The 18629-nt window shown below is 38.3% G+C and overlaps 3 protein-coding genes and 2 pseudogenes across 7 annotated transcripts; all 5 read left to right on the forward strand.

The window, feature by feature from the left end:
* The window catches only part of LOC18770720, an 18187-nt pseudogene extending 16774 nt beyond the window's left edge, over positions 1–1413 (forward strand).
* On the forward strand, positions 3822–8147 carry LOC18771183 (annotated as a pseudogene). Its single transcript, XR_002272421.1, has 5 exons — positions 3822–4875; positions 4973–6318; positions 6422–6703; positions 6958–7383; positions 7567–8147. The product of XR_002272421.1 is annotated as a glutamate receptor 3.6 (transcript).
* LOC18771059 (glutamate receptor 3.6) lies at positions 9563–12646 on the forward strand. Its single transcript, XM_020567866.1, has 6 exons — positions 9563–9580; positions 9726–10032; positions 10134–11488; positions 11577–11854; positions 11986–12017; positions 12107–12646. Exons 2-6 carry the CDS (start codon positions 9762–9764, stop codon positions 12625–12627), a joined length of 2457 nt encoding a protein of 818 aa, XP_020423455.1. The 5' UTR covers positions 9563–9580; positions 9726–9761; the 3' UTR covers positions 12628–12646.
* On the forward strand, positions 12728–13250 carry LOC109950150 (glutamate receptor 3.6-like). The gene has a single exon (XM_020567867.1). It carries the CDS (start codon positions 12737–12739, stop codon positions 13127–13129), a length of 393 nt encoding a protein of 130 aa, XP_020423456.1. The 5' UTR covers positions 12728–12736; the 3' UTR covers positions 13130–13250.
* On the forward strand, positions 13822–18608 carry LOC18770477 (glutamate receptor 3.6). 4 transcript variants are annotated; one of them, XM_020568611.1, is made up of 7 exons: positions 13822–13914; positions 14805–15159; positions 15253–16598; positions 16681–16961; positions 17165–17196; positions 17309–17715; positions 17920–18402. In XM_020568611.1, the coding sequence occupies exons 2-7, from the start codon at positions 14895–14897 to the stop codon at positions 18400–18402; spliced, it is 2814 nt and encodes a 937-aa protein (XP_020424200.1). In that variant the 5' UTR covers positions 13822–13914; positions 14805–14894. The 4 variants fall into 4 exon arrangements, with proteins under 4 accessions (XP_020424200.1, XP_007203996.1, XP_020424201.1 ...); XM_007203934.2 differs by lacking the exon at positions 13822–13914 and adding an exon at positions 13917–13999 and having other exon boundaries at positions 17920–18608; XM_020568612.1 differs by lacking the exon at positions 13822–13914 and adding an exon at positions 14011–14028.

Consider the following 18629-nt stretch of genomic DNA (forward strand, 5'->3'; position numbering starts at 1 on the left):
TCGGATTTGTGATAGCCTCTTCCTTTATCCGTAGAGCTTCAGAAGAAGAAGATGGGTTTCAAGAATGCGATAAAGAATAGAAATGGCTTCAGATGGCCTCTAAAGCATGAGCAATTGAATCAGTAGTTTCTGGGAGATATGATGAAGACATTGTCAATGCTTTGAACTACACAAGTCCTGCAGAAAGATATGTTAAAGAAACTGAAACAACGGCGGTTTTCTGTTCTACCGTCGTCTTTTCTCGTCGTCTATATTAAGTTAAGATGGCGGTAGATTTATAATTACCGACGTAGATTATTTTGTTAAACGTCGTTAAGTGTACTACAACCGACGTGGATTTTAATTTTAAATTATAAATAGAGTTTTTTTTCCCGTATTCTTTCAGTTTTAGTTTTCAATTCCAAAGCGTGATAAATAGATTTTTCTTTCCCGAGGAAATTTAAAATGAGGGAAATTAATGTTCTAGAATTTGTAAACTAACACGACGCAATATTTGCAAATCTGTGTCATCTGTTAAGATTATGATGTGGAACAGAGTTCCATCTGGTAAGATTTCGTAACCCTTGGGATCTCAGACAAATCTGATTATGTCGGCGGTGTTCTATATAAACTGTCGTGGTTATTTCAATTCTTGTCATTAAGTAGATCTACCGACGTAGGATAAGAAAATCAAAGAAAAAAATTGTTAACAAAAATTCTTATTAAGACGACCGTTAAAATTAAAGGTACGACGTATAAAATGAATAAATACGACGATAAATTTTATTGTACGATTTAAAGATAACGTCGTAGAACTATACGAGAATGACGTCGTTATATTTATATTTTCCGTCGTTGTAAATTAATTTAATACGGCGATATTTTGTATTTTAAAGCCGTGGATTTGTTTGTAATTATACGGCGTCTTATACGAAAACCTCGTCGTGTTATTTTATGAGTAAAAACGGCAGTTTTTATTGAAATCGTCGTCTTTACTTTCTACGTCGGTCGATTCATAACTTCTGCCGTTCTTTGTTGGCATTGATTTTACACTGCGGAAATCTGTTTCAAATAGACGTCGGTTGTTTAATTATGTACGTCGTTGTTTTTGAACAGCCATTTGAAACTCCATTTTTTAGTTGTCTAAGGTTGTATTACACGACGGTGTTTTTAGAACCGTCGTCTTTTTATAAACCACGACGGTTTTCACTTAGACCGTCGTTGTTTTCTGGTCGTCTTTTTCACTTTTTGTAGTAGTGTATTCGCCTTGTGCAATTCTACAGGTATTCAGATTCATGCTGTGAGAGCCCACAGTCTAGACGTCTTCGATCATTTGTTTCATTTGCAAATAAAAGGGAACAAGAAGTGAAAAGCCGACCCAAGAGAAGGAGGACTGAGAAAGCCTCAAACAAAATAGTGCATGAAACGGTTTAATCAGATGACAGAGTTCTCTTTTACATCAGTATGTCTTGAAGAAACTTAATTCAGTCTATTTAATTATGAACTGATGACAAGTTAAATGAAGTAACTTGTATCAAACTCTCTCTGTGGAAGACTGATAGATATACAGGTGGCTTTGTGTTAATAACGTGCATGCGAGTGTTTTGCTTTCTTTGTTGCAACTTGCAATGGTGGTCCAAAAAGGCATTTTAATTAATTATTAATTTCCAAAAGCTCCTGGTAAATTCCAATATTCAACCTTTAACCTTCCTGTGTAAAAAAACCTTTCACCCTCCCACCAAAGAGGAAAGAGCACTCAAGAGATCGATGGTTCCACGCCTGAAAATGGACTTAATCTCTGCGTCAATTATTCATATATGATGTGCATCGAATACAAGCAACAACAATTGCTTGGATATATGATGATGTATAGCAACAACAATTATTCAAGCACTGGAAAGTGTAGAAAGCGTAGAAGAAGAGAAGAGATTTTTTACCTCCACTTGACAAGCATAAACGTTCAAGGACTAGAAAGCGTAGAGCACGTTCAAAGTTTCTAGGGTTCACATAAGATTTGTCAAACTCTTTTGTATTTATACTTACCACTTTATTTTCTAACGAAATCGGGCAACTTATTAATTCCTTCAAATAAATTACTTTTTGAATACACCTAAATTTTGTCTGACTTTTAAAAAGTCATAATTGAATACACCTAGATTTCGATGTATTTTTTTAATATCAATTGAAATCTGAATTGAATACACCCAAACTTTTACAAACTCTTTTAAAATCTGAATTGAATACACCCAAACTTTTAAACTCTTTTAAAATCTTAATTGAATACAACCCCCCTTAGTCTATGCGGAAGCAAAATAATTAAGCCAATCAATTTGAGAATTATTTGATTCTTACTCTAATTGGGGATTTGATTTGAATCAAATCCCTAATTAAATCAATAGAATAATTCCTTTCCATCTGTGGAATTATTCTTTTGAAACCCTAGCCATTGAGACTCCTATAAATATATGGCTACACCAAGTGTTGAGGTAATTCTAAACTTTTGTCTGAAACTCTGCAGAAATCCTCTTTCATAAACCCTAGCCGCCCTACTCTTTCTCTCTCTCACACAAGGCTCCGGCCACCACACACGGCTTCGGCCACCCGGTTCTCACTCTAGAGAAATCTCCGTATCTTTTGTTAGCTATTGTTTTCCTACAAACACTCGACCTAACTTAGGCATTGGAGCGCCTTCGGCCAACACCCCCGGGTGTGGTTTTTTACTCCATTTTTGTGAGGACAAAGAGAAGCGAAGAGGAAGATGGAATCTTCAGACAAATATTCTTTGGGGACGAAAATCGTCTGAAGATTTTGCTCCAATGCCTAAGTTAGGTGTAGTGTTTGTAGGAAAACAATAGCTAACAAAAGGTACGGAGATTTCTCTAGAGTGAGAACCGGGTGGCCGAAGCCGTGTGTGTGAGAGAGAAGGAGTATGACGGCTAGGGTTTATGAGAGAGGATTTCTGCAAAGTTTCAGACAAAAGTTTAGAATTCCCTCAACCCTTGGTGTAGCCATGTATTTATAGGAGCCTCGGAGACTACGGTTTCGGAAGAATAATTCCACAGATGGAAATGAATTATTCTTTCCCAATTTGGAGAACTTGATTTAATTAGGGATTTGATTAAAATCCCCAATTAGGGTAAGAATCAAATAATTTCAAAATTGACTGGCTTAATTATTTGACCTAGGATCCTTAGATATTTTGCTTCCACACTACTAAACAAAGGTTATAGCTTTCAACCATCTTTCTGGATTGAGATTGAGACATCACACTAAATCCTCCTCCTAGTGTAAAGTAAACATACTTACAGTTACTGGCCCTGCTTGTTGGAGATCTTATATATATTTGGCTTAAGACAGCAAATAATGTAAGCTTCATTCATTTTTACTTATGTCCTCCTTCAAGTTTACGTTATTCATAGTGGTTAATGAGATATTTGGACAACTTCAAGGCATGTTTTTTTAGTATGAGCCAGTATCTGTCTTTTGGAGCCTATTTACTTCTTCTTCTTCTTCTTGTTTCTGTGTGTGTGTGTGTGTCAATTTTTATGAGAATTTTGCACCTCTCAACTTTTATCGGTGAAGAAAACAGGACAGCCACAAAACCATTTTGCCACTGAAAATTCAGAGGTCGTCATCTACATGTCATGGGACACACTCTCATCACAACCAATAGTGTCTCTTCTTTCTACCTGGTATAAATTTCCAACCCACATCATCTGCATGACAATACTATTATCTTCATTATACACCAGCAATTTCAGAACTTTCTACTTATTATAGTTTCAGATGTAAATGCTTGACCATTATTGCTTAGCGTATAGCGTTACCTCTTTGATGCATAAAGCTCTGAAGTTTATGACATTTTGCTTTATAAATTCCTTTCATCTTCTTTACTAGAAAATCCAGTTGGCCAATTTCCTGATTATACTTGAAATAAGTTTTTATTCCCAAAAGGGTTCTTTGGGTTCAAGTCACAAATGCTGTGTAACTGTTTTAATCTAGTAAGAGAAAGTAGAAATTTCTGGGACTAGTTCTGGTTCAGTCTTTGGATTAAGGCAGTGGCTGCATTGTTAGTTGTCTTTTCATCTGGATCAAACTTCTAAAGGTCCCTTTTTCACTGTTTTTTTTCCCTTGCTCTAATTCTCTTTTACCGTTAAATGTTGCTAGAATATGCATATAGGTGTGAGCCCAGAATTGTGTCCGTATTAAACTTTCTTCCTTTTTCCTCAAAGTAAAAATCTTTCCTCACAAGCTGCTTTTTACTTTCATTTTATGTCTGTTGTCTCTTCATGGGTCTGATTAGTTGGTAATTTGGCAGAAAACTCTACGTTATGGGCTCAATTTATCATTTGTCTGTTTATGTTTCATGATTAGATCTAGTTATTAGTGGGAATTTCTATTCATTTATTTACTTCTTGTGGAGTTTATGATGTTGAGCTTACGTGTACATACTCTTTCAGCACCTAGTTGTTCTCTTCATGTTACTGGATGAAATTCTTAGTTGCTTGCTTATTTTTTGGTGTTTCTTAACTATGCCAGTGTATGAGTTTGAAGTCCAGTTGATTCTACCAGTTTCTGGGTGGCTGGTGTGCTTCCTTTGCAAAGCAAGGTGAAAATTGGGGTTTATGATGAATATAGTTTTGCTCTTGGTGTTGATGGTTTTCTATAATGGATCTTCTTCTAGTGGACTTGGTACTAATGTTACTGCAAGACCTGACACCGTGAACATTGGTGCTATTTTCCCTTTCGATTCTGTCATTGGCGAAATTGCAAAACTTGCAATATCCATTGCAGTTGAAGATGTTAATTCCGATCCAAAACTCCTCAATGGAACAAAACTGATACTCAAGATTCAGAACATCAAATCTAGTGACTTTCTGGGAATCGTTGAGCAGGGTACAAAATTGTTGACTTTCCTATGTCTCCTAGAAGTTCCCTTACATAAGTCATAGAATCTAAGAATTAAGTTGATATTTTTGTTGTTCCTTCACAGCTTTGCAGTTCATGGAGAATGACATAGTAGCCATACTTGGCCCCCAATTCTCAGCTACCGTTCGTGTGGTCTCACATATTGCAAATGAGCTACACGTCCCTTTGTTATCATTTGCAGCAACAGACCCCACACTGTCTCCAGTTCAGTTCCCTTTCTTGGTTCGGACAGCACAAAGTGATCTCTTTCAGATGACTGCAGTAGCAGACCTTGTTGCTTTCTATGAGTGGAGAGAGGTCATAGCAATTTACATAGATGATGATTTTGGGAGAAATGCCATTGCTGCTTTAGGGGATAAGCTAGCTGAGAAACGATGCAAAGTTTCATACAAAGTGCCTCTGAACCCCAAAGCAACAAAAGATGATATTACCAAAGCACTGATTCGCACATCTTCGATGGAGTCTAGGATTCTCATCGTACATATTTATACCAATTGGGGTCTTCAAGTGTTTAGTGAAGCACAAAACCTCATGATGATGGGGAGTGGATATGTATGGATTGCTACAGATTGGTTGCCTACCATATTAGACACAGATCCTTCCCTACCAACAAAGGACATTCAAGGGGTTCTTACATTGCGCATGTACACACCAGAATCGGAACTCAAAACAAAATTTAAATCGCGGTGGAGCAATTTGACAAGAGCGAGAAGAGTTAATGGCTCTTCTTTCGGGCTAAATACGTATGGTCTATTTGCCTATGATTCTGTATGGCTTCTTGCTAATGCCATTGATTCATTTTTTGCTCGTGGGGGAAATGTCTCATTCTCCAATGACTCAAACTTAAGCAATTTACAAGGAGGAAGGTTGAATCTTGATGCTTTGAAATTTTTTAATTGTGGAAGCCAGTTGCTCCGAAGCATTGTAGAGGTTGATACAACTGGTGTAACTGGGCCAATTAAGTTCAACGCAGATCGGGACTTGATTAATCCTGCATTTGAAGTCATCAATGTGATTGGCACAGGGACTAGGAATATTGGTTATTGGTCCAATTCTTCTGGCCTATCAATTGACCCTCCAGAAAAGCCCCAAAATAAGTTGCAGTATAATGGTTCCAGTACCAGTATTCAGCGACTATACAGCGTTATCTGGCCTGGACAGACAACTCAGAAGCCTCGTGGGTGGGTTTTCCCTGACAATGGAAAAAAGCTCAGAATTGGAGTTCCACGTCGAGTTAGCTACTGCGAGTTTCTGAATGTGAAAGGCACTGATATCACTGGTTATTGCATTGAGGTCTTCCAAGCTGCCTTTAACGAGTTGCAATATGGAGTGGCATATAAGTTTGTCCCTTTTGGAGATGGGAAAAAAAACCAAGAACCCAGTGAACTTCTGCGCCGTATGCAAAATGGTGTAAGTATAAATTACAAAATAAAATTATTTAGACTTGCTTAACATATATTGTATGCATGTTTCTCATCTTAATATAGTTTTTTGGTTTTCCATATTCATGCAGGAGCTTGACGGTGTGGTAGGAGACATTACCATTACCACTAGCAGAACAAAGATGGTGGATTTTACACAGCCATATTTTGAGTCTGGACTTGTTGTAGTTGCTCCAATAAGGAAATTGAACTCTAGTGCTTGGGCTTTTCTGAGACCTTTTACCCCAATGATGTGGACCGTCACAGGTCTTTTCTTCCTAGCTGTGGGAGCAGTTGTTTGGATTTTGGAGCGTAGAACAAACGAGGATTTCCGGGGCCCTCCAAGAAAACAATGTGTCACAATTCTATGGTTAGTGTTTCAATCCATATATCAAAATGCAAATGTAGCAAATTATATACAAGTATTTCCTTGGGTGGTTGATCTTCATCTCTTTAATTGGGACGAACTCCCCAACTGGTATGTCATATATTAACTCTGTTCTCTGGGGGGCTTTGCAGGGTAAGTTTACTACATAGCGCTTTAGTTCTGTATCCGTGCTACTTGACTTATACATCTATAGGGAAACTTGTGTTATGCATCAATCTTACAAATATAACTGGTTCTTAGTCTTTTGTAACATATACAGGAGAAGAAACTGGCAGCTCTCTTGGTCGCTTTGTGCTCATCATATGGTTATTTGTAGTTCTAATAATCAACTCAAGCTACATTGCAAGCCTGACATCAATCCTCACAGTGGAGCAGCTTTCTTCCCCTATTAAAGGGATTGAAAGACTAGTAACAGGCAATGATCCCATTGGTTTCTCAAATGGTTCCTTTGCTCAAAAGTACTTAACCGATGAGCTAAACATACACAGTTCCAGACTTGTGCCCCTTAACTCACCAGAAGAATTTGAGAAAGCCTTGCAAGATGGTCCCAATGCAGGTGGTGTTGCAGCTGTGATTGATGAGCGTGGATACATGGAGCTCTTCCTCTCCAACAGATGTGGATACGGTATTGTAGGTAAAGAATTCACCAAAATGGGGTGGGGTTTTGTAAGTATCACATTCTTTCATGGCCTTTTGTATAATTGATTCTCGAAAATACATGTTAGACGACTGTAGAGATTCACAATCTGACATGCTATTTGCCAAACTGTTAATTTTTGAACTGACTGATTAGGCCCTTCATGGCCTTTTTCTGCTGTGATTAATAGCATGTTGCTGGTTTTTCATTAGGCCTTTCCAAAGGATTCTCCACTAGCAACTGAAATGTCAACCGCGATATTGAAACTATCAGAGAGGGGGGAAAGATTCATGACATGTGGCTGAAAAGAAGTGCTTGCAGCGCAGAAGGAACAAAGCAAGCAGTAGACCGCCTACCATTGAAAAGCTTTTGGGGCCTCTTTCTGCTAAGCGGCATAGCTTGCTCTCTTGCTCTCATTCTTCATGTTATTCGAATCGTGCATCAATACTACAAGTATTCAGATTCCGACTGTGAGACCTCACAGTCTAGACGTCTTCAATCCTTTGTTTCATTTGTAAACAAAAGGGAACAAGAAGTGAAAAGCCGAGCTAAGAGGAGGAGGACAGAGAAATCATCAAATAAATTATTGCATGAAGATAGCTCCATCAGTGGTTTGGAGGACCAAAGTGTTTAATCAGTGTATTTAATTAGGAATGGGACTTGTATCAAGCTCATGTATGTGTATAATATCAAATAGCTCTTCTATATGCATCTCTGCATGCTTTGAACATCTTTGATGACTGCAAATTAGAGCATAATTGAATTAATAAATCAAATTAGTACTTATCTTCCATATAATAAGGCTTCAATGCTGTGGTCGGTGACATCAAGAATCAGCACAAGCCGAACAAAAATGATGGATTTTACTTTTACACAACCATGTGTTTTAATACTTGTTCAACATATATATATATATATATATGATATATACACGCACATAGAGAAAACGGTCTACAAGCACTAGCATAATTGAGATTTACGCAACAGGTGCAGATCACGGTGTTGGATCACTGTGTTGACCTGTGGTGGGCTGCTTGCGTGGACAGTGGACTTGTTAGCCCACGTTATTAACATGCCATGCCCTTATAATTGCGTTGTGGAATGTTAATATAATAATGCATATGACATAGTGTTACGAGTTCATACAAATTATAACACGTGCACGGGCACGGGTTATAATTTGTGAGATAAGGAGGATTGATTTGAAGTCTGCGGAAATATGTGGGTTTCTTGAAATGACAGAAACCCCTCTCGCTCACCCAATGGAGCTTGGTTGTTGTCGCTTGATATTTTTCTGCATCCATGATCATTTAGCAATGTGCCTTCCAAAGTCACCTACTGTCCTCCAATTAGTTTCGTGGTTAGTTCACTTTAGCATATCCTTCCTCTCTTCCTATATCGAGTAATTCTTCCCTATTAACGGTTGTATATTTATATACAATTCTATATTTTGTCTCATTTACACCATTTGACAAGATAGACACATAGTTGTATACTATCGATAGTGATTAAAAAGAGAAAATTTCTCATGGATTGCGTTATGTCTCTCTGTATATTTTAATTCAGAGTTATTATTCTATCCTCTTTTTTTTTTTTTCCTTTTGAATAAAATATTCCCCTAATCTTGTATTGTTTACAAAGTTCTTCCTTCAAAAAATTCACAAAGCAACTTTTGTGCTTAAAATGTAGTCAAGCACACAAAATATTCCCCATCTAGTGGAGAGCGACCCTTAATCCACTACGCGATATGTTGACAAAAATGGCATATTCTTCTCCAAAAACTTGATAATTTTGATCCCCCATTGATTTTATGTGAATTTTAGGTATGATACTAGGAGGAGCTAGTCAATTACAAGGTATTTATGGATAAATTTTCAAATAACCCAAAATCATTGTCATTGAACAAAAAATTTCAAAACGCAATTACTTCATTTGAAGGGTTAAAAAACGTTAAAAAAAAAAGTCCATTAAAATGCAAATAAAAAAGTCAAATATCAGCCACATTTGTGATCCCATAATGATGTCGTTTATTTGGTTTCTGACCTTTTGTTACAACTTTTGTCTTTCACTGAGCAATTTCCAAACAGCGTGCGGTCCAATTCACACCTAGACGCGGCAGACTGATGGGGTAGCTCTTATTTGCCAGTGTAGCTTCGGTGCTTATATAATCCGTTTGCTTGTTCTTGCTTTTGCATACATATTTGTCTTGAGTTGAGAGCAAATAATGTAAGCTTGGTTCCTTTTTCTTTATGTCCTTCAAATTCATCTTATTCATATTGCTTTGTTGGATATTTGGTCAACTTCATGCATGTGTTTTTGGAGCATGTTCTTTTATTTTTGTTCTTAATTACCAACTTTTGTTTCCCTTCAGATATTTGGGTCCTTTTGCAGTGTGCAGACCACCATCATGAACAAAGCCTTGTTGGTTATGCTATTTATGGTTTTCTATAATGGTGCTTCTTCAAATGGACTTGGTGCTAATGTTACTACTGCAAGACCTGAAGTTGTCAACATAGGCGCGATTTTCACTTTCGATTCTGTCATTGGCAAAATTGCAAAACTTGCAATAGCCCTTGCAGTCGAAGATGTCAATTCTGATCCAGAAATTCTCAATGGAACAAAGCTGACACTTAAAATGCAGAATACCAAATCTAGTGACTTTCTGGGCATCATTGAGGGTACACACTAATTAAATTTCCCATGTTTTCACTCAAAAGTTTTATCAGTTCCTTTACACAAGTCTTAGTAAGAATGATGGATATTTCTTGTTGCTTGACAGCTTTGCAGTTCTTGGAGAATGACACAGTGGCCATAATTGGCCCCCAATTCTCAGCTACTGCTCATGTAATCTCACATATTGCAGATGAACTAAAAGTCCCACTATTATCATTTGCAGCAACAGACCCTACTCTGTCTCCAACTCAGTTCCCATTCTTGGTTAGGACAACAAGAAGTGACCTCTTTCAGATGACTGCAGTAGCAGACCTTGTTTTCTACTATGAGTGGAGAGATGTCATAGCAATATATGTGAATGATGATTTCGGCAGAAATGCCATTGCTGCCTTAGGGGACAAGCTAGCCGAAAAACGGTGTAAAATTTCATACAAAGTGCCCCTGAACCCCAAAGCAACAAAAGATGAAATCACCAACGCACTCATTAGTGTTTCTTCAATGGAGTCCAGGATTCTGATCCTGCACATTTATACCAGTTGGGGTCTACAAGTGCTTACTGAAGCACGAAACCTCATGATGATGGCTAGTGGATATGTCTGGATTGCTACTGATTGGTTCTCTACAATAATAGATACAGATCCTTCCCTGCCTTTTATATCAACAGATGACATTCAAGGGGTTCTTACATTAAAAATGTACACACCAGAATCGGAGCTCAAAAAAAAATTTAAATCGCGGTGGAGCAACTTAACTAGTTCAAGAAGAGTGAATGGCTCTTCTTTTGGGCTAAATACGTATGGTCTATATGCCTATGATTCTGTAAGGCATCTTGCTGTTGCCCTTGATTCATTTTTTGCTCGTGGGGAAAATATTTCATTTTCAAATGACTCGAACTTAAACGAGTTAGGCGGAGGGAAGTTGAATCTTGATGCTTTGAACATGTTCAATGGTGGCAGCCAGCTACTCCAAAGCATTTTAGAGGTTAACACAACTGGTTTAACTGGGCCAGTTAAGTTTAATCCAGATGGGAACTTGATTAAACCTGCATTTGAAGTCATCAATGTGATTGGCACAGGGACTAGGACAATTGGTTATTGGTCCAACTCTTCTGGTTTCTTACTTGATCCACCAGAAAAGCCTCAAAGGAAGCTGCAGTCTAATGGCTCCAGCACCGGTACTGAACGACTATACAGCGTCATCTGGCCTGGACAAACAACTCAGAAGCCTCGTGGGTGGGTTTTCCCTGACAACGGAAGAAAGCTCAGGATTGGTGTCCCAAATCGAGTTAGCTATCGTGAGTTTGTGGGCATAAAAGGCACAGAATTCACTGGCTATTGCATTGAGGTCTTTCAAGCTGCATTGAATGAGTTACCATATGGTGTCCCATATAAATTTGTCCCTTTTGGGGATGGTAAAAAGAACCCAGAAAACCATGAACTTCTGCACATGATCCAAATTGGTGTAAGTATAAACTACAAAACAGAGAGTATTTAGATTTTTCTTAACATTACTATAATTATTAATTCTTTGGATTACCATCTTTATACAGGAGTTTGATGGTGTGGTTGGAGATATTACCATCACCACTAGCAGAACAAAGATGGTGGATTTCACACAGCCATATATTGAGTCTGGTTTAGTTGTGGTTGCACCAATAAGGAAGTTGAACTCTAGTGCCTGGGCTTTTCTGAGACCTTTCACACCAATGATGTGGGGTGTCACAGGCATTTTCTTCCTAGTTGTGGGAACAGTAGTTTGGATTTTGGAGCGTAGGACAAACGAGGATTTTCGGGGCCCTCCAAGAAAGCAATTTGTCACAATTATTTGGTAAGTGCTTCAATCCACATCTTCAAATGCAAAATTTCAATACATTCCAACAAGATTTTCTTGGTTTGTTTTTAATCATCTCTTGATCTAAACTCTCTAGTTGGTATATAATTATTGCTTTCTTCTCGCAGGTTTAGCTTTTCAACTCTGTTCTTTTCCCAGAGTAAGTGAAATGAACCAAGAAGCTTATATTATGTTAAATGATACTTTATATAACTGTTTGATCGTATTCCTTATTGGTAACATATGCAGAAGAAAAAACAGGCAGCACGCTCGGTCGCTTCGTGCTAATCATATGGCTATTTGTAGTTCTAATACTCAACTCAAGCTACATTGCAAGCCTGACGTCAATCCTCACAGTGGAGCAGCTTTCTTCACCTGTTAAAGGGATTGAAAGTCTAGCAACAGGCGGTGATCCCATTGGTTTCCTGAAGGGTTCATTTGCCGAAAACTACTTGACCGATGAGCTAAACATACACAGGTCCAGACTTGTACCTCTCAACTCACCAGAAGAATATGAGAAAGCCTTGCAAGATGGCCCCAGCGCAGGCGGTGTTGCTGCAGTGATCGATGAGCGTGCATACATGGAACTCTTCCTCTCTTCTCGATGCGGATATAGCATTGTAGGTCAAGAATTCACCAAAATGGGATGGGGTTTTGTAAGTATCATATCCTTCAATCTCATTGTACAAAAGTTCGTGACATTTGGTTTTTGCATTTTTTTTTTTCGGCATATAACTTTGATATCTTATGTTGTCATACTGTCAATATGAGCCTTGACAACATAACATGATAAACTGTCTAGTGCTCGATCGTATGCTTATAATCATAGTTGGTTTTTCATTTTAGGCCTTTCCAAGGGACTCTCCACTAGCAATTGACATGTCAACTGCAGTACTTAAACTATCAGAGAAGGGTGATCTTCAGAAGATTCATGACAAGTGGCTGATGAAAAGTGCTTGCAGTGCAGAAGGAGCAAAGCAAGCTGTAGATCGCCTTCAGATAAAGAGCTTTTGGGGCCTTTTTCTGCTGAGTGGCATAGCTTGCTTTCTTGCTCTTGTTCTTCATGTTATTCGCATGATGCACAAATACTACAAGCGGCCTGATTCTGACTGTGAGAGCTCACAATCTAGACGGCTTCAATCTTTCGTTTCGTTTGTAAATAAAAGGGAGCAAGAAGTGAAAAGCAGACCCAAGAGAATGAGGACTGAGAAGGCCTCAAGTAAAATAGTGCATGAAGATAGTAGCATCAATGGTTTGGATGAAAGCGTCTAAACTATGAGATAATGAAAAAAAGTGAAAAATAAGTGATTGATTTGTAGCTCAAATGATTATATCCATGCATAATAGGTCTTTAGATTCGATTTTTCATTCTCTAATATTACTTGTATAAAAATAAAAAATTAAGGACAGTTGATCTTCGTGAATTAAGTTCGAAGCCTGCCAAAAAAGCCCAACAACTTGGCCCGTACTCTAAATATGGGCTAAAATAAGGTTTGAGCCTGGCTTGTAGCCCAATAAAATATCTGTACACTAGACCAGACATTTTACTTTACACTTTTTTTTTTCTTACATCTTTTCATACACAACCTTCTTCATAACTTTTTATATTTCGATTACTTTCTTTTCAATTTGTCAACAATAAAGTTGGGAACGTTTTAGAAAAGAATATTCGATACTAGATTTATTGCTCAAAATCCTTCTGTGAAAACAGCCAATTCTTAATGCTTAATATATGGACCACATGATCCTATGGTACCACATGCTACCCTACCTGTGGCTTCCATTCCAGGAAAGCCAATGAATTAAACAAGCAAACACCATTCTGAATTATGATTGATTGAAACCCAACTGAGCCATGGACCATTATTGGTGGTGCACTCACTGGTCCTGGTCCATCCATAAGCGAATCTGAAAATTCTACACAAGGCATATGGGCATTTTTGGCTTATTGGGTCCACCACAAAAACTATTTTGACACTGAAAATTCCGAGGTCGTCATCTCCATGTCATGGAACACACTCTCGTCACAACCAACAGTGTCTCTTTCTTTCTACCTGGTATTAATTTCCAACCCACATTTTCTGCATTGACAATAATACTATTATCATCATTATACATGAGCAATTTCAGAAACTTTCTCAGGTGTACATGCTTGACCAATACTGCTTAGCGTATAAACCTGACCTTTTTGATGCATAAAGCTCTAAAGTTTATAACTTTTTGCTTTTTAAATTCCTTTCATCTTCTTTGCTAGAAAACCCAGTTGGCCAATTTCCTGATTATACTTGTCCTTGTGGGGGGGGGGAATGAGTTTTTTCCCAAAAGGGTTCTTTGGGTTTAAGTCACAAATGCTGTGTTACTGTTTTAATCTAGTAAGAGAGAGTAGAAATTTCTGGGTCTAACTTCTAGTTCAGTTCTTTGGATTAAGGCAATGGCTGCACTGTTAGTTGTCTTTTCATCTGGAATCAAACTTCTAAAGGTTTCTTTTCCTTTTTTCACTGTTTTTTTCCCCTTGGTCGAATTCTCTTTTTTGATGAAGTTGGTGGAATTCTCTTTTACTGTTAAGTGTTGCTAGAATATGCATATTGGTGTGAGCCCACAATTGGGTCCGTATTAAACGCTCTTCCTTTTTCCTCAAAGTAAAAATCTTTCCTCACAAGCTGCTTTTTACTTTCATTTTGTGTCTGTTGTCTCTTCATGGGTCTGATTAGTTGGTAATTTAGCAGAAAACTCTAGTTTGTGAGCTCAACTTATCATTTGTCTGTTTATGTTTCATGATTAGATCTAGTTATTAGTGGGAGTTTCTAATTATTTATCTACTTCTTGTGGAGTTTATGACGTTGAGCTTACGTGTACATACTCTTTCAGCACCTAGTTGTTCTCTTCATGTTACTGGATGAAATTCTTAGTTGCTTGCTTATTTTTCGGTGTTTCTTAACTATGCCAGTGTATGAGTTTGAAGTCCAGTTGATTCTACCGCTTTCTGGGTGGCTGGTTTGCTTCCTTTGCAAAGCAAGTTGAAAATTGGGGGTTTACTATGAATATAGTTTGGCTCTCGGTGTTGATGGTTTTCTATAATGGGGTTGCCTCAAATGGGGGTAGCACGAATGTCTCTACAAGACCAGAATTTGTAAATGTTGGGGCTGTTTTCTCTTTCAATTCCATTGTTGGCAAAGTTGCTAAAGTGGCAATAGAAGCTGCCATTGAAGATGTGAATTCTGATCCAGCTGTTCTTGGTGGAACTAAGATGATAGTTCAAATGCAAGACTCAAATTACAGTGGATTTCTGGGCATCGTTGAAGGTACGTCTTGAGACTTTGTTCACAGTTCGTAAGATCTCTCTTAAATGCATTATATAGGAACACTGAATTCTGATCCAGCTGTTCTTGCTGCAGCCTTACGGTTCATGGAGAAAGACACAGTGGCCATAATTGGACCTCAGAATGCTGTCACAGCTCATATAATATCTCATATTGCAAATGAGCTCCAAGTTCCTCTATTATCATTTTCAGTAACGGACCCCACCCTGTCTTCACTTCAGTTCCCATTCTTTGTTAGAACCACCCAGAATGATCTGCATCAAATGGCTGCAGTAGCCGCAATGATTGACCACTACGGATGGAAAGAGGTAATTGCACTCTATGTTGATGATGACTATGGGAGAAATGGGATTGCTGCATTAGGGGATATGCTTGCTGAGAGACGTTGTAAGATCTCATACAAAGCACCTTTGGTCCTTGATCCTAACCAGAGTAACATCACTGATTTACTGGTTAAAGTGGCTTTGACAGAGTCTCGGATTATTGTTCTTCACGCTTATGCTGGTTGGGGTCCTCAGGTGTTAACTGTGGCCAAGTATCTTGGCATGATGGGAACTGGCTATGTCTGGATAGCCACTCACTGGCTAACTACTCAAATAGATACCAACTCTCCTCTCCCATCAAGTATGATGGATGATATGCAAGGAGTTCTAACATTGCGCATGTACACACCAGAGACAGAACTGAAAAGAAAATTTGTTTCTAGGTGGAGCAACTTGACTAGTGGGCAGACATCTAAAGGCAAACTTGGGTTGAATGCTTATGGTCTTTATGCCTACGACACTGTGTGGTTGCTTGCTCATGCAATTAATGCCTTTTTTGATCAAGGAGGAAACATTTCATTTTCAAATGATTCAAGGTTGACTCAGCTGCGCAGAGGGGATCTGAATCTTGATGCCATGAGTATCTTTAATGGAGGGAATCTGTTATTGCGTAACATTTTACAGGTTAATATGACTGGCATAACTGGCCCTGTTAAGTTCACTCCAGATAGGAACCTCATTCATCCTGCATTTGAAATCATAAATGTGATTGGCACAGGGATTAGGAAGATTGGTTACTGGTCCAATTATTCGGGTTTATCAGTTGTGCCTCCAGAATACACAAAGCCACCAAACCGTTCTAGTTCAAATGAAAGCCTGTACAGCGTAATTTGGCCTGGACAAACAACACAGAAGCCTCGTGGTTGGGTATTTCCAAACAATGGAAGGCACTTGAAGATTGGAGTCCCAAAACGTGTTAGTTTTCGTGAATTTGTTTCATACGCAGAAGGCAATGACATGTTCACTGGGTACTGCATTGATGTTTTTACTGCTGCATTGAACATGTTGCCCTATGCTGTTCCATACAAGTTGATTCCTTTTGGTGATGGCGTTAAGAACCCAACAAGCACTGAACTTGTGCACAAAATCCAAACGGGTGTGAGTATCATATACAGAGCATTTCTTTAAACTTAAGAAGGTAAATATTTTTTCTGATTTTCCATTTGCTTCTTCCCTATAGGAATTTGATGGAGCAATAGGTGACATTGCAATCATCACCAACCGAACAAGGATGGCAGATTTTACACAGCCATTTATTGAATCTGGGCTAGTAGTTGTTGCACCTGTTAGGACAACGTTGAATTCTAATCCTTGGGCTTTTCTGAGGCCATTCAATCCAATGATGTGGGGCGTCACGGCTGCCTTCTTTCTCATTGTTGGAACAGTTGTTTGGATTTTAGAGCATAGGTTGAACGATGATTTTCGGGGGCCTCCTAAAAAACAAATTGTCACTATTCTGTGGTGAGTAATAAGAAGTATCTCATGTTATCTCATTCTATGTTGGAAGCTTTATAATTCTCTACTGTGTTCAAGACATTGAGATAGTGTCTGTGAATTGGTGTTACTTTCTCATAATGTCTATTTGTGGAGTTCACCATACTAGGATTGGCATCTTCTTGGTATAAATCCCACAATTACTTAAAATTTGTGCTTTCCTTCTGCAGGTTTAGCTTTTCAACTTGGTTCTTTGCCCATAGTAAGTAAATTCGCACTAATTTAGTAGCTTTTCCAGCAACCATGGGTTATAGCTGCTTCTTATTTACTCTTTTTTTTCTTTTTTCTTTTTTTTTTGTTGGGATCTTATGCAGGAGAAAATACAGTCAGCACTCTGGGTCGCTTAGTACTAATTATATGGCTGTTTGTCATTCTTATAATCAATTCAAGCTACACTGCAAGTTTGACCTCAATCCTTACAGTGCAACAGCTTTCTTCCTCCATCAAAGGCCTTGATACTTTGCTTGCAAGCAATGACCCCATTGGCTACCAGCAAGGTTCATTTGCCAGGGGTTATCTAACTGGTGAACTCAACGTTGACGAGTCCAGACTCGTTCCTCTTATCATGCCAGACGATTATGCTAAAGCCTTGAAAGACGGTCCCCAAAGAGGTGGTGTTGCTGCGGTGATTGATGAGCGTGCATACATTGAGCTATTCCTCTCAAGCAGATGTGATTTCAGTATTGTAGGTCAAGAATTCACCAAAACCGGTTGGGGATTTGTAAGTTTCTCTTTTATCTATTATATCTATGACCATGGTAATACTCTTTTATCAGATAACCTGACATGTTATATTACCAAATCAGACCCTTCAAGACATTTTGATCAAACAACCTTAATATTGCTAAAGTGTTATATAAGCAGAACTGGTTGCCCAAATATTATGTTCTGGATTCTCATAGTTATCATGTTCATTTCAAATCAGGCTTTTGCAAGGGACTCACCTTTATCAGTGGACATGTCTACTGCTATTTTGAAGCTGTCAGAGAATGGGGATCTACAAAGGATCCATGATAAATGGCTCATAAGCAGTAGTTGTGCCTCACAAGGCGCAAAGCTACAAGTTGACAGGCTTCAACTTAAAAGCTTCTGGGGCCTCTTTGTTCTTTGTGGTTCAGCTTGTTTTCTTGCTCTGATTATATATTTCATCAATATGCTGCGCCAGTTCAGCAAGCACTACACTGAGGAAGTGATTTCTGCCGGCAGCTCGACATCTGCACGTCTTCAAACCTTTATTTCATTTGTTGATGAGAAGGAAGAGGAAGTAAAAAGTCGATCCAAAAGACGGCAAATGGAAAGGATGTCAAATAGAAGTGCAAGTGAAGATGAATCAATGTACTACTCCAAAAGAAGACATATTGATCAATCATCTTCAAGAATGAGTCTTGATAATGGTAATAATGCCTGATCAGAAGTTCTGATTCAGAGCCATCCACACCAATTATAACTCATGGGTCGTCTTCTGATATGAATTAGGTTAGAAGCTTATGCATACACAGCTCATGTCATTACATATTCAATTTCACGCTGCATTACTCTTTTATGGGAATACTTTGACAAAGCTCTTTGTGAAGTATACCAATTTTTTAATAAAAAGATGATGACATTCACTAATTATTTGTGTGCTTGGTGGGT

Source organism: Prunus persica, chromosome G7, assembly GCF_000346465.2.
Source record: "Prunus persica cultivar Lovell chromosome G7, Prunus_persica_NCBIv2, whole genome shotgun sequence".
Taxonomy (NCBI): Eukaryota; Viridiplantae; Streptophyta; class Magnoliopsida; order Rosales; family Rosaceae; genus Prunus; species Prunus persica.

Excerpts from the sequence above, each read along its gene's own strand:
- LOC18771059 (XM_020567866.1), top strand. The coding sequence starts at position 9,762 with ATGAACAAAGCCTTGTTGGTTATGCTATTTATGGTTTTCTATAATGGT. Across the intron at positions 11,489-11,576 it reads TGCACATGATCCAAATTGGT|GAGTTTGATGGTGTGGTTGG; the intron begins GTAAGTATAAAC and ends ATCTTTATACAG. Across the intron at positions 11,855-11,985 it reads CAATTTGTCACAATTATTTG|GTTTAGCTTTTCAACTCTGT; the intron begins GTAAGTGCTTCA and ends TTCTTCTCGCAG.
- LOC109950150 (XM_020567867.1), top strand. The coding sequence starts at position 12,737 with ATGTCAACTGCAGTACTTAAACTATCAGAGAAGGGTGATCTTCAGAAG.
- LOC18770477 (XM_020568611.1), top strand. The coding sequence starts at position 14,895 with ATGAATATAGTTTGGCTCTCGGTGTTGATGGTTTTCTATAATGGGGTT. Across the intron at positions 15,160-15,252 it reads ATTTCTGGGCATCGTTGAAG|CCTTACGGTTCATGGAGAAA; the intron begins GTACGTCTTGAG and ends TTCTTGCTGCAG. Across the intron at positions 16,962-17,164 it reads CAAATTGTCACTATTCTGTG|GTTTAGCTTTTCAACTTGGT; the intron begins GTGAGTAATAAG and ends TTCCTTCTGCAG.